At 60.3% G+C, this 14,154-nt stretch overlaps 1 protein-coding gene across 1 annotated transcript in view; it reads left to right on the top strand.

Moving 5' to 3' along the window:
• The window catches only part of EVI5L (ecotropic viral integration site 5-like), an 18,668-nt gene that overhangs the window by 3,485 nt on the left and 1,029 nt on the right, over nt 1–14,154 (top strand). The window contains exons 4-17 of the mRNA XM_010828483.1: nt 256–480; nt 562–636; nt 1,218–1,343; nt 2,475–2,618; nt 2,758–2,847; nt 3,988–4,085; nt 4,173–4,233; nt 7,216–7,269; nt 8,096–8,128; nt 9,152–9,292; nt 12,148–12,276; nt 13,553–13,693; nt 13,773–13,928; nt 14,015–14,149. Coding sequence (XP_010826785.1) covers nt 256–480; nt 562–636; nt 1,218–1,343; nt 2,475–2,618; nt 2,758–2,847; nt 3,988–4,085; nt 4,173–4,233; nt 7,216–7,269; nt 8,096–8,128; nt 9,152–9,292; nt 12,148–12,276; nt 13,553–13,693; nt 13,773–13,928; nt 14,015–14,149 — 1,608 coding nt within the window. The remainder of the gene's footprint in view (nt 1–255; nt 481–561; nt 637–1,217; nt 1,344–2,474; nt 2,619–2,757; nt 2,848–3,987; nt 4,086–4,172; nt 4,234–7,215; nt 7,270–8,095; nt 8,129–9,151; nt 9,293–12,147; nt 12,277–13,552; nt 13,694–13,772; nt 13,929–14,014; nt 14,150–14,154) is intronic.

The following is a 14,154-nucleotide window of genomic DNA, read 5'->3' as shown; positions in this document are numbered from 1 at the left end:
GGTGGAGGGTGGGGAGGAGGGAGAGTGGGCGGGGCTGGCCTCCCAGACACCCCCACCTGCTTCCCACCCGTGTGCTCCGTGACAGGCTGGAGCACTGTGGCACTCTGTGCCATGAGGTGGCTTAGCCAAGCTCTCTGGGCCTCCGGGGAGGCGTGGACAGGCCCCATCTCCAAGGCCCGGCTGGACGGCCCTGGGGAGGCCACTCTGGGACTGGATCCAGCCCGGTCTTCCGCTCCCCCTCTGACCGGTCTCCAGGAGCTGATCCGCAAGGGCATCCCACACCACTTCCGGGCCATCGTCTGGCAGCTCCTGTGCAGTGCCACAGACATGCCGGTTAAGAACCAGTACTCAGAGCTGCTCAAGATGTCATCCCCCTGCGAGAAGCTCATCCGCAGGGACATCGCCCGCACCTACCCAGAGCACGAGTTCTTCAAGGGCCAGGACAGCCTAGGCCAGGAGGTCCTCTTCAATGTCATGAAGGTGAGCCCTGGCCCTGGAGAGATGCCCTGTGGTTGCCAGCCCGGTGGGACCCCGCCCTGACTCCCGTGCGTTCCCGTGCAGGCCTACTCGCTGGTGGACCGGGAGGTGGGCTACTGCCAGGGCAGTGCCTTCATCGTGGGCCTGCTGCTCATGCAGGTAGGTGGCCTGGGCTAGCCCAGCCCACTCTGTCGGTCCCCTGGAGGTGGACAGAAGCAAGTGTTCCCTCCATCAGTGTAGGCCTGGGGTCAGAGCTTCCCCCTGCCCGCCTGTGACCTCTGACAGTCTCCCAACCAAGCACAGAAGGCTGGCAGCTGGTCCTGACCACTATCCCATCCTGCTCGGTCACCTGCCAGGGTCAGATGAGGAACCCAGGTGGGAGACTTGGTTTGGCCAGTGCAGTGTTTATGGGGCTAGGGGTTTCCTGTGGAGGCTCTGGCAGGCTCAGGAGGGGAGAATGGTGGGGACTGGACGAGAGGCTGCCTCCACCGTGGGCTCTGGGGTTCAAGTCCCAGCTCCACTGTTTCTTGCCAGGCGGCCTTGGGCTCGCGACTTCAGCCTCTAGATGCTTCCCATCAGTGAAACGGGGACTTTATTGACCGGAGGTTTGCCATGGGGGTCCAGGCAGCCTGGCACCGTCTGTGTTCAGTCAAAGTAAACAGCAGAAACAAGCAAAGTCAGAAGAGCAGCGGGCACCCCCTCCCATGCTACCCCCACTCACAGACACCCCCTGCCCCCAGATGCCCGAGGAGGAGGCCTTCTGTGTGTTCGTGCGGCTGATGCAGGAGTACCGCCTACGAGAGCTCTTCAAGCCCAGCATGGCCGAGCTGGGGCTCTGCATCTACCAATTTGAATACATGCTACAGGTGAGCAGGCCCAGGTGGTCATGCCTACCCACTCTGCCCCCCCATACCCTGCCAGCCCACACTCACGGGTGCTGACCTTGGCCCTCCCAGGGAGTCTCTTCGACTGAAAATTCCAGGCCTGAGAACCCACCCAGACATACCAGGGCAGAAAGGGGTCCTACTCCCCAGGGGGCTGTGGAGCACTGCCTGAAGGATGCTTCAGGGGCCAGTCCTTACAGTGGGGGCTTCTCAGAACTCAGGGTTCCCAGAGTCATTCAGGCCAGGATGGAGAGGTTGGCCTGCCTCAGACACACCCCCACACTGTCCCTTTCTATCTGCTCCCCAGTGTGGTAGAAGGGGGAAAGTGTTGTCTGCCTGCCTTTGCTGATTACTAGAGAGCTGTAGCCGCCTATTTATAAATAGTAGCCCCCGCAGGGCCCGCTCCTGGCTGGCAGACAGCACCGGTGTACACACACACACACACACACACACGCACTCTGGCCTGCTCCGGAAGCCGGTTGCAGGTGGGGCTATGTGGCTGGGCACCAGTGGGCAGGATGCCTCTGGTTGTGAAAGCCCGCTCCTCAGGCCTGGAGGACCAGGAGGTGCTGTCGGTCAAGGGGACCGGAAATGCCAGCCAGCAGGTGGCCCAGGGCCACAGAGAAAGAGCCGAGAGCTCCCATGGCAAAGTAGCTGGCCACCACCAGAGAGTCCCTGAGTCCAGAGGAGGCCCAGGGCAGGCCAGGGGACAGCCAAGGGTCCGTTCTTCCTGTGAAGGACCAGCAGGGCCTCCTAACATCTCCAGCCTCAGTTTTCCCAGTTTCTGTCACTTTCCAGCTGTCTAAAGTTCAGGCCAATCAAACATCCCTTAAGCATGTCTGGGCACAAAATGTAGAGCATTGTTGGGGGTGGTGGTGAGCCTCCCCGGGCAGCTGGGCCGCCTGCTGTCCCTGCCTGGGTCCCCCCTCGTGCTGCTCAGAGCTCTGGGGTGCTTCTGCCCCACCCAGGGACAGTGTGGCAGGGGGGCTGCCCAGGGTAAGTCAGGGAAGGCTCCCTGAAGATGCAGGCACTTCCGGGTAGAGGGAACCTGAGGGTGTGGACTGCTGTGCCCAGCGCCCTCCTCATGGTGTCTGGCCTCCTCCCTGACCCCAGGAGCAGCTCCCGGACCTGAACACCCACTTCCGCTCCCAGAGCTTCCACACGTCCATGTATGCCTCGTCCTGGTTCCTCACACTCTTCCTCACCACCTTCCCACTGCCCGTTGCCACCCGTGTCTTTGACATCTTCATGTACGAGGTAAGGACCCCTTCTTCTCCTGGGCACTCTGGATGGAGTGACTCAGGTCCCCACTGGAAATGATCCCAGGGCTCAGGGAGGGCTCAGAGGCCCCTGGGAAAGCAGAACTGGAGATGCAGTGCCCCCGCTGCCTTTGCAGGGCCTGGAGATCATCTTCCGGGTGGGCCTCGCCCTGCTGCAGGTGAACCAGACGGAGCTGATGCAGCTGGACATGGAGGGGATGTCCCAGGTGGGCAGGGGTCCAGGGTGGTGGGTTTGCCCCCAGCAGGGGCACCTGGGCAAGTGAACCCTTCCTGAAAGATGGGGAGACCCTGGACTTCCTGAGTGCCCTGATCCTTTCCCATCATCTCTGCCCCCTAAGATCTCCCTGAAGGGCCAGGGCTGAGGCGGGGGCAGTGCCTGAGGAGCCCCCAGCTCTGCCAGAGTTGGGCCAGGGCCAGCAGCCTGGCAGCAGGGAGAGAAGAATGCCAAGCCCGGAAGTCCACCCCCCTTCACCTGCCCCCAGCTCCAGGTCCCCTAGAGCCTAATGTGACAAATAGCAATACTGCCCACACCTGGAGGCCTTGGGTGTGGTTTCAGCCCCAGCAACTAGGTCAGACGAGGGCCCAGGAGGGAGTGAGGGTCTGGGGCTGACCCTCCCCTTGCCTGCCCCGGCTAGCTGCCCTGCCTGCGGAGAGAGGCCAGCCTGCTTCTCACTGCCATGTCCCCATCATGCAGGCCCCTGCCCCCTCCCAGTGTTCTCCAGCTGGTGGTTTGGGGAAGAATGCACAAAGGCCACAGTTGTGTTCACGAACACGGGCACCCATTGTCCGCAGCTGCCAGAGGGGGCCAGCTGGGCTGTGGAGCCCAGCCCAGTCCCAAGCTGCAGAAAGCTATGTCCACCGGCAGCATGCGCTTAAACTCTGCGTGGAGGCCCTAGGGGCCCTGGGCGAGCAGGCAGGCCCCCAAGGGCTCCTTCTTTCAGCTTCCTCCCTGCCACCCTGATCCTTCAACCTCTTCCATCTCTTTTCGCTGCCCTGGGTCAGCGGCATGGCTCCCCCTGCCCCCGCCATGAAGGCCCCTCTTCTCAGACCCCACCCCAGCCTTCCCCCTCAGGAGCTCCCGAACCCTGCTTCTCCTGCAGACAGAAGTCCTGGCCACAGGCAGCTCCTTCTCACAATTCCTGCTTCTCATACTTGCTCATTCGATCCACATACACTGATGGAGCGCCCACAGAGGGCCAGGCCATGCAAGGCCCCAGGCCAACGGGCTCTGGCTGACACTTCTGGCATGCCCAGGCCCCTCCTCCAGGGAAGCAGGGCCTCCCACGGGCTTGGGTGGCCCCAGGTGGTCAGGGCCCACATGTCAGTGACCACCCATGTCCCCACAGTACTTCCAGAGGGTGATCCCCCATCAGTTCGACAGCTGTCCAGATAAGCTGATCCTCAAGGCTTACCAGGTCAAGTACAACCCCAAGAAGATGAAGAGGTCAGTAGCGGGCATCCAGGGTGCAGGCAGTAGGGGGGTCCCTGAGAGTGGGACAGTGAGCACATCGGCCCTCCCCTCTCTCTGCAGGCTGGAGAAGGAGTATGCGGCCATGAAGAGCAAGGAGATGGAGGAGCAGATTGAGATCAAGGTGAGTTCAGGTGGGATGGGCCAGGCTGGGGCAGGATGCCCCGGAAGCCCCCTGATGAGGGTGGCCCCACCCAGCATGGGCCACACAGCAGGGTGTCCCATGGCCTCAAGGGGTGATCCCTTGGCCCAGCTGCCCTTTCACTCACCACCAGGCCACACAGAGTGAGAGCCACCCCCACCCCCTGAACTGGGGACATGGTTTAACAGGTGGACAGTTCCCTGGGCCCGGAGATTCAACTCCCAGCCCTCTCCCTTCCCTGAGGTCAGGCAGAAAGTTCCAACCCTCTCATCACAGGATCTGGTCACCTGGCTACCAGCCCCATGCTTAGGTGACCTGGGGGATTTCCAAAAGTCACCTCATTAACATAACAAGTGACACCTTGATTCCTTTCTAAGAAAATTCCCAGGGTTTTAGGAGTGCTGTGCCAGGACCAGAGATGAAGACCAAATATATATTCCTGGTAGGTCACAATATCAGAGGGGCTTTCCTGGGCATGCAGAGCCTCTATACACAGACTCCCTTCCATCTCCTTCCCTCTGCTTTCGACCCTCCAGATGTGATCTTGGTTATCTCTCCACAGGGATCTAGCAGGCACCTACTATGTGCCAGAATCATGGCAGAGACTGAGGGCCCCCAGTCCAGTGGGGGTGGGGGTCAGACACAGATGCAAACCCCAACACAGCCTGGCTCTGTCTTCTTCAGGGACAGATTCCCACAGTGCCTGGGCCTGGCGTCCCACAGACCAGAATTCAAATCTCAGCTCTACTACAAACCAGCTGGGTGACCTGCCAGGAACATGAATGCACCTCTCTGAGCCTCAGTGTCCCCTTCTGCAAAATGGGGATGACACTTGCTCTACTGTTCAAATTATTATTTTGAACCACCACCATCATCCCAACTTCCTCTCAAAAGACAGAAACAGAACCTAGATTATAATCCAGGTTACCTGCTGCCCATATCTGAGTGGGGAAAGAGGACCTTATTGTCCTGGCCCTGTTGGTAGGTTTTCTGAGAAACAATTCTGTGTCCTAAACTTTTAAGCATCTCCCTTTCTCAGGAATGGCAGCATTACTGATGCACCAGTCCAAACATGTACATGTGTCTTGCTCATGCAGACAAGGGCATGCTCTCACCTGGTGGCCAGGAGGGCTCAGCAGTAGGGAGGGATGCAGCAGACCCTCAGACCACATGTCCAGCCTGGAAATGTCCCACAAGACAAGCCTGAGCACCCCCAAGGGCAGGGCAGGACAGATGCCTTCTCCCTTGTCCCTGCCCTGTGCTCTTTCACCTTTTGCCTGTTTTAAAGCAAACCTGAGATTTGTTTTCATCAAGTACAGTGAGGAGACAAACACAGACAACCGCCTTTAGAAGGACAGTTTGTTACTCACAGTTCCCAGAGGGGCGCACCTCTGCTGTGTGTGCAGGGCCACATGGGGAAGCATCAGGGCAGGGCAGGAGAAAAGCCTGGGCCAGAGCCCGTGCTGGGATTTCCATGGGAAGGGTTGGGTCAGGGTTCAAGAGGGTGTGTAGGCAGGTTCAAGAGAGTCAAGATTGGCTGGTTTGAATAATTTCCAGGGCTCTGGCCTATAGGAGTGGTCACCACCTGTCCTGGGACAATTGAGGGCATGGGAAATAATGGTTTGTGTGTGAGAGGTAAGGGAGGTAGGCAGGGGTGTGACCGCTTAGTGTGTAGAAGGCAGACCAGCAGGCATGCTGTCTACTGTCCCTAGGAATTAACTAGTCCTAGGAGCAGCAGTATCACCAGGATTAGCAAGGCAGCAGGATATCAAAGTATCAAAAATACAGAACAAAAAACTTTTCAGTACTGTGATTAGTACGTAGGCCCCCACAGTCCTTGTTCACACCCTATCGGGTTTTCTCCTGGGAGGAAGAGGAGCAAGGTGAGGTGTGGTCAGCACACTCAGCTCCTCCAAGGATGGCTGAGCTTGGCCATCCGTGCGTTGAGGCCAGAAAGTAGACAGAACCCAGGGGTCAGGGGTCAGGACTCTGGTTCTGGATTCCTGTGATGGACAGAGACCCAGGCCTGCAACAGCTCTGACTCCGGCAAGCCAGGAGCCTCCGGCAAGACCCTGCCTGCCTCCAACTCAGTTTCTCTTGACATGAGTCAGCGCCCATCAATCAAGTCTGTGATCCTCTCTGACATAGCTGCTTCCAGGGTGTGTTCTGCATGTTTCCATCACCTTCTTCTCTCCGGAAGAATGTCCTGTGTGATACACAGGGAAGCAGGACTCTCGCTGACCTGCTGATGGAAACGATTTCTGTACCCACTGCTTAAAGGACTCGGGGGTAGAAACTAGGGGTGAGGCGGATGTCAACCTCCCCCGCTTCCCAGAAGGCTGCGGGGAAACCTACAACCACGAGTACCCCCACCAAAACCACCAGCACAGCATGGAAGGCGGAAGGAAGACTGCCTTGAAAATTAGAGGGGGTGGGGGCAACGGTGACAACTGTCAGGCGCAGCTGGTTCTCAAAGGGACGCAGAAATGTAGTCATCAACAGCACGCACGTTCGCAAGACCCCTTTCCTTTCCTGGACCTAGACTCCAAGTCTGTCCTCTAAGCCCTGGGGCTCAAATCCAAGCCGTGAGGGGTGGGGACTGTCTGCCAGTAGCTTCCCCCAGAACACAGAAGGCTCTGCCCTTGACAGGCCCAAGGCGACTCCACAGGAGGACACGGGTGCTGACTGCCCCCTCCATACCCCCTCACACAGTGCATATCCACCCAAGCCATCACATTGGTTTTCCTGAACCAAGATTTGTTTGTTTTTTTTTTTTTTAAATACCTAGTGGGCCATTCCAAATGAGAATTGGCCTTGACTGTTTTATGGAATCACTAACTTGGACCATTAAACGCTGGTGCCCTCCTGCCTGAAGATGGCCTGGCTCCAAGGGGACAGACTTCTGGGTGCACAGGAGCAGGACATGGGGCTCTGACGCACTCTTCCCTCTTCCCCCCACTACAGAGGCTTCGGACGGAGAACCGGCTCCTGAAGCAGCGGATCGAGACCCTGGAAAAGGTGAGGGGTGCAGCCGCCAGCCTGTAGCACCAAACCCTCCCAGTCCTGAGCAGGACCTAGCAGCCAGAGGGCCGGCCAGCCAGCCTCCCGCCCCAGGCGCGACCCCACCCTAAACTCCCACCATAAATCCCACGGGCCCCACCATGTGTTTCCCTGAGACTTCGGCTGCTGTGTAAATTGGGGACCAAGGGGAAGCTTTGCCTGAAGGGGAACTGAGTTATAACCCCATTAACTGCAAACACAGAAATCCATTTGGGTCTGGCGCCCTCCCGGGCTGCCTGGGTGTGGGCTGCTTTGACAAAAGAAAGGAGGAGAGGGTGGCTGTGCACCATGGAGGGGGTGCCATAGCCTTGACCCTTGCCCCCAACCTGTTTTTAAATATGAGAGTAGAGACGGGGGCTCTCAACTTCCAGCTCCCTGCTCAGTCTCACTTGACCCACTACTGACCGCAGGTGGAATTTGTCCTTGGCCCAAAGCCTTGAGTCTTGTTCTGCCTCCAAATTAAAACTGCACTCACGGGGCCCAGGGCTCCCCCGCCAACCCTCTTCAGGTGAGGCCCCAGCCCCGCAGCTCCCATGGGTGACCCTGCCTCCACCCCCTATTCACACACAGACTCCTCCCCAGGACGGAGCTTGCTCTGGCTTTGGTCTTCCTCCCGGCCCTCTCCTGCTGGTTCTCTGGTTCTCCGGTCTCACTCCTCTCTCCCGCTTCTAGAGATAGCCCACCGCGTTAGTGACATGTGGTTCTTGTCTGTCTCCCCTCTCCTGTCCCCGCGCCTTCCGCTCTGCCTCCTCCCCCTGTCGCTCGGAACCCCTCCGCCGGGTAGGAGAGCGCTGCTCTGGCTGATAGGTTAATACAGGTACTGTAGCTTTTCCTCTCCCTCTCCCACTTCTTCCCAGTGCCCACACATGACCACCAGACACCTCTGCCCTGGCCGCTGCCATCCCTTGGGGGAGGAGGGGGGAGGGGGCAGACCTGGCGCTGTGCATGGGGGCGGCTGGGGACCGCTTCTCCAGGAGACAGAGGCTTCCCTCTGGGGGAGGGGGCATGCGTGTGAAGGCCTGGTGCCTGTGGGTGCGTGTGAGCATGCACGCAATGCACAGGTTTCCTCTCTCCAGGGGACCCTGGTAGGGATAAGGGTGGGGACCCTGAGGCTACATTAGCAACAGGCCCTGGTTGGTGTGTGCACAGCTGAGCCACCCCAACGCACACACACACACACACACACACACACTCCACTACCCCTTATGGCCCCTCACGCTCTTCTCTGCTCCAACCTGCAAGGCCTGTCCTCTTCTCTCACTCGCCTGCTTCTGCTGCTGCCTCATCCTGAATGGCTTTCTCTGGAAGCTCCTGCCTCACCACCTGGTGGCTCTGAGCCTGGAATGGGGGGCCTAAATTGGGGGTTGAGGGGATGAGGCTGGGGAGTCTTAGTCTTGGGCAGGTGGAACTCTGGGGGCCAGGACTGAAGAAGACTGGGGGAGAGGTGTACCCCCCAGCCTGGCCCCCAAGAGCCCGTCCTGAGCCTCCTGGCCCTCGGCTGTCCCCAGATCCCCGTCATTCCCAGCAGAGCCTGGCCTCTGCTGTGCTGTCCACCCTAAGTGGACAAGGACTTACTTCTCCTTACCTGGGACAGAGGCTGCAAGCCAGAGCCTGGGTCCCGGGTGGGTCTGTTCCTCCAGGTTCCTCCTGGTTCCTGTTCCTGCCTGCCCCCCCAACATCCCCAGGCCCTAGGGGGCACCCCATCCCAGGCTCTTGAGTGTGGGAGGTCCTCCTCCTCCCACCCCGCCTCCACCCTCTCTGGGCCTCCCCACTGGCAGGCCCCAGGCAGAGCTGGGGGTGTGAGCAGAGAGTCACGGCACCTCATCCTCGCTGTCCTCAGGGGCAGGTGACACGCGCACAGGAGGCAGAGGAGAACTACGTCATCAAGCGGGAACTGGCTGTGGTGAGGCAGCAGTGTAGCTCGGCAGCCGAAGACCTGCAGAAGGCGCAGAGCACCATACGGCAGCTGCAGGAGCAGCAGGTACCAGGCCGGTGGGCGGGGCCCAGGGCCAGGCCACGCCCTATGCCTGGCTGTCTGCAGAGCTCTGGGGCACCTGGCCCCAATCAGCCCTGGCCCTCCTGTTCCTTCCTTGGGGACAGGGGACCCAGAGTCTCCTCCAGCCCCACACCCGGGGCGATCCTGTGGTTTCCCTTTCCCACCCCGCAGTGGGGCATCCGGCCTACCATATTACCACACTGAGGGCAAGACAGTCAGCCTCCACCCATCCCCCAACTGTCCCTGCAGGGACCCCGCCCTCCACTGATAGAGCTGTGATTCCTTGGGGGAGCCTTGATGTCTCCCCAGGGTCTGAAGAGCTGTTGGGCTGTTACCAAACCAAACCTAGGTCCACTCATCTGACATGCAGCAAAACCAGCTACCAACACGGCTTGTGGTGAAGGAAACCACAGCATCTTCTGCAAACAAGGAGAAAGGGCAGCTCATGCTCAAAAGAACCCAGAAAGTCCCTGATGCCTTTTCAGCAGGGGATTTTTTAGTATTTTCATTTATTTATCTGGCTGAATCAGGTCTTGGTAGTGGCACTCGGGACCTTCCGTCTTCACTGCAGCACGTGGGATCTCTAGTTGCAGCATGTGAACTCTTAGTGGTGGAATGTGGCATCTGGGTCCCGAACCAGCGATCAAACCCAAGCCCCCTGCATTGGGAATGTGGAGTCTTAGCCACTGGACCCCCAGGGAAGCCTCTAGGCAGGGTCTTTTTTTAAGACAGTGCCAGAGGAAAGGGTCCAAGGACACAGGGTCAGCTCGTGGACCTTCTTCTGATTGGTTGGTGGTGAGGAAACAGGGTCATGTTTAGGGAACCTCAGTCATCATCAACCCTCTTGCTACAACCAGTCTGGGGTCTGGTGCTGGTGGTCAGTGTGTAGTCACCATGCTCCACCTGGCTGGGGCTCTTAATTTCTGCAGAAGAACTCAAAGACCCATGTCAAGTAGTTATCTCTACTCCTTCAGGAGGGCCTAGGCATCCTGGGACTCTATGATCCTCATCATTTACTGCCTGAGGCTGCTTTCTGGAACTCAGCAGAGGTCTTGGAGACTACAGCCTTTTTCTACAAACAAGAAACAGGGACACGGAAGGGCTTTTGTACCCAGGAGGGCCCACGGGATCCTGCTTGGTTTCAGCCCGCCATTTTCTTTGAAACTCAAGGGAGGCACAGGAAAGGCAATAAAGTTTTGGGGGATAGAGAGGTTAATCATACACTCGGGAGGGGAGCTCAATTTCAGGGCTTCCTCAGGGGGTGGGTAGGCAGCCACGCATGGTAGGAGCTGGGGTGAGGGAGGGTAACCCCCTCCAGTGCCCAACACCTTGCCCTCAGAAGAGGGTCTGGTCTGTGCCCGCCACCCTGAGCTAATGGGTTGGAGATGAGGTGGGGGCAGCCCAAGTCTGTTTTGGAGTCATGAACTCAGGTGGGTGGTGGAGAGCCCATGAGCTGAAGCATGGCAGAGTCCACTTCTCCCAAAGAAGGCTTCCAGAACTCTCCTCCAGCCACACCCAGCAGCTGCCTTCCTGATGTGGTAACACACTGGCAGCTGTGGCCTCCAAACTCAGCAGGTATGACTGAGCACAGGCCCTGAGGGGCAGGGAAGGGCGCTGTCGGCTCCCCATACCCCAGGGCTGAACCAGCAGGGCCTGGCAGTGAGGTGAGGGTCCCTGATGTGGAGAAACCACAGGGTGCTTGAGAAAGGGTGAAGAGAAGGAATGGTCATTGGCTGAGGAGAATCCCTCCCCTACGTGTTGACCCTCTGCTCCTGGGGACAGAGGGGCAGAACTTCACTATTGCTGACCCGCATCCACCTCTGGCTCAAGTTCAAGTGCTGTAGCCCCACCTGGCTTTAAAGCAGCCAGGCCAGTGGGGAAGCTGAGGCTGGGCTAACCCTACCCATGGCACAATGCCCTCCATCAGGCCAGTTGGAGAGACATTCACCTGCCCCCTCGGGGCTCCTGCCCTTAGGCCTGCTGCAGAGCTGGGTGAGGCAGGGAGGTCACTGCAAGGCAGAGGGAGGCCGGGAGGGAGTGTGGGAGATGCTGGTGGGGCCCCTGGAAGAGATGCAGCTGGGCAGAGCTGCCACGGGGCCCAGAGCCCATCTGGGCCGAGAGAGAGCCACCCACACCCCTGGACTTCAGAGACCCCCAGTGGTCAAGGGTAGCAAGCAGACCTGGGCAGTTAGGCAGGAGGGCCCCATAAATAAGACCTGGTCAGTGGGGAAGCAGGGGGTGGGGCAGCTGAGGAGCAGGGTGGCTGGGGCAACTTGCCAGAGAACTGCCCTGCCAGGCCACCCAGGCAGCAAGATGCAGGCTGTGCTCCGACCCCAGGGGCTTCCTCCCTCACTGTCGAGGTCTTCTGTATGGGGCCCACCCATCACCCCTGGGACTCCCAGGTACCTCTGAGAAGCCCCTGGACACTGACCAAGAAAGTGGTCTCAGCCAACTCTTTCCCCATCTGCCCCTCACAACCCCCATGGTGTGGTCAGGCCACAGACCACACAGCAGGAAGCAGCGCCCAGAGAACTCGTTCTGCATACTCACCCCAGTGATCCTGTGAACCCGTCATTGGTGTACCTCAGGGGGCCTCCTGAGGCCATGTGTGGTGTCCCCAGGACCCCAAGACAAAGCATCAGGGCCCCCGTGGTGTTCTGCCCTTCCAGGGGATATGGGCTTTCTCTTTGCCCTGCTCTCCACCCACAACCTAAGCCCCCACTCCTGGCCATGGGGGTGGAAGAGGTGGGACCAGGCCTGGGCCCTCACCTGGCTGGCAGGAAAGCTGCCCACCTCTGGCCACAGCCTGTCGCCCAGCACAGCCCTCTGCCTGCCCCCAGGATAACCCGCGCCTCACCGAGGACTTTGTGGCCCACCTGGAGACGGAGCTGGAGCAGTCACGGCTTCGGGAGACCGAGACCCTGGGGGCCCTTCGGGAGATGCAGGACAAGGTTCTGGACATGGAGAAGGTGCGACTGGGTGGCCGCTGGGGGCACCCTGGAGACGGGGCAGTAAGGGCGCCCCTGGGAGGTGACCACCAGGCCCTTGCCAAGGATAAGGGGGGCAGCCCCAGGGACCTGAGGGCCAGGCCCTGGAGTCAGAGCCCTTCCCCTGCCTCCTCCCCCATAGTCTCCACAGCACGGTATGTACCACTCAGGCCCCGGAGGCGCACACACACACACACACACACACACAGCAGCAGCATGACTCCGTGAGAGCCACGCCTGCCCTCATATGCCAGACATCAGGCCAGCAGCACAGTAGCTGTCATGGGCCCCCTGGACAGCCCATCCTGCCTGTGTATGTCCTCCTCAGGCCCTGAGCTCCAGGGGGAAGGGAAGGCGCAGGCCCATCAAGGCTGCTCCCCTCCACAGCCCCACCACCCAGGGGGCCGCCTTCTCCCACCTGCAGCCCTGCAGGGAGCGCCAGGCCTCTTGGTACCTTCCCAGTTCCTTCTACCCTGGTTATTGTCTCAATTCCCTTGAGCCACCAGAAGGGAAATGCCCTGGCCACCAGAGGGCAGTACTCACCCACTAGCAGAAGCCACGCGCCCCCCAGCTTCAAGCTGCAGTTTGGGGTGTCCTCCTAGGTGGGGTGTCTCTGCCACAGCCTTGCATGGGGCCATTGGCCTCACAGTCCCTGTTGACCCACCACCCAGACTGGGCTTTCCTCTCTCCTCTCTACATCAGAGGGAAATGTGGGCCCAGAAGTTCCACCACCCTCCCCCCAACTCCCAGACAAGAGGCAGCGAGAACCTCCTGCAGCGAGTTGGCTTTTGGTCCAAGAGGCTGGAGCACAAATCTCATCTCTGAGCCCTTGGGAGGCCAGGATAGGGCCTAGGCCGGCCCTCTGTCCCCAGGGACAATGCCGAAACCTGCCATCTGCTCAGCTTCTGCTGGGCCAGGTCTGGGCTGGGAGGGCGAGGATCTCAGATTCCCAGGTGAGGAGCACCTGGCCTCGATGCCCTCCTGGTGTTATCAACAATCACGTGTGGTGCGGGGGTTGCCCTGGACCAGCCCCCTGAGAGAGCAGGTGCTGTTACTACAGCCGGCTTTACAGACCAGGATTTCCAGCAGGGGCTGCGAGGGTGGGGTCTCCTCCCCTGGGGCCTCCTCCTCATTCCCCTGGGCATCCGGGCGTCCAGGGTGCACCCTCTCCCAGCCCGGCTGCCAGTGGTGAAGCCCAGAGGAGAGGGGGCCGGGGAGTGAGGCCTGCGGGCAGCTCTGAGCGCTCCTCTCCCCGCAGAGGAACAACTCGCTGCCCGACGAGAACAACGTGGCTCGGCTTCAGGAGGAGCTGAAGGCGCTCAAGGTTCGGGAGGGTGAGGCAGTGGCCTCGGCACGGGAGCTGAAGCTGCAGCTGCAGGAGCTCTCGGACACCTGGCAGGTGAGGGCGGGCCTCGTTCCAGGGGGTCGAAGCGGCCTTGGGCCCCGGGCGCAGGCCGACCGCCGACCTCTCCCCGCAGGCCCACCTGTCCCGCGGTGGCCGCTGGAAGGAGTCCCCGCGGAAGCTGGTCCTGGGCGAGCTGCAGGACGAGCTGATGAGCGTGCGGCTGCGAGAGGCCCAGGCGCTGGCCGAGGGTCGAGAGCTGCGGCAGCGCGTAGTGGAGCTCGAGACGCAGGTGGGCCGAGGCCGGCCCAGGGAGGGAATCCGGCGCCCGGGGTCGGGCCCTCGGCAAGGCCTTGACCCCCGCCCATCCGCCCCCAGGACCACATCCACCGCAACCTGCTGAACCGTGTGGAGGCTGAGCGCGCGGCGCTGCAAGAGAAGCTGCAGTACCTGGCGGCACAGAACAAGGGGCTGCAGACGCAGCTCAGCGAGAGCCGCCGCAAGCAGGCTGAGGCTGA

Source organism: Bison bison, unplaced genomic scaffold, assembly GCF_000754665.1.
Source record: "Bison bison bison isolate TAMUID 2011002044 unplaced genomic scaffold, Bison_UMD1.0 scf7180017864492, whole genome shotgun sequence".
Taxonomy (NCBI): Eukaryota; Metazoa; Chordata; class Mammalia; order Artiodactyla; family Bovidae; genus Bison; species Bison bison.
Note: the sequence above shows the minus strand (reverse complement) of the source record. Positions and strands in the feature narration are given on the sequence as shown.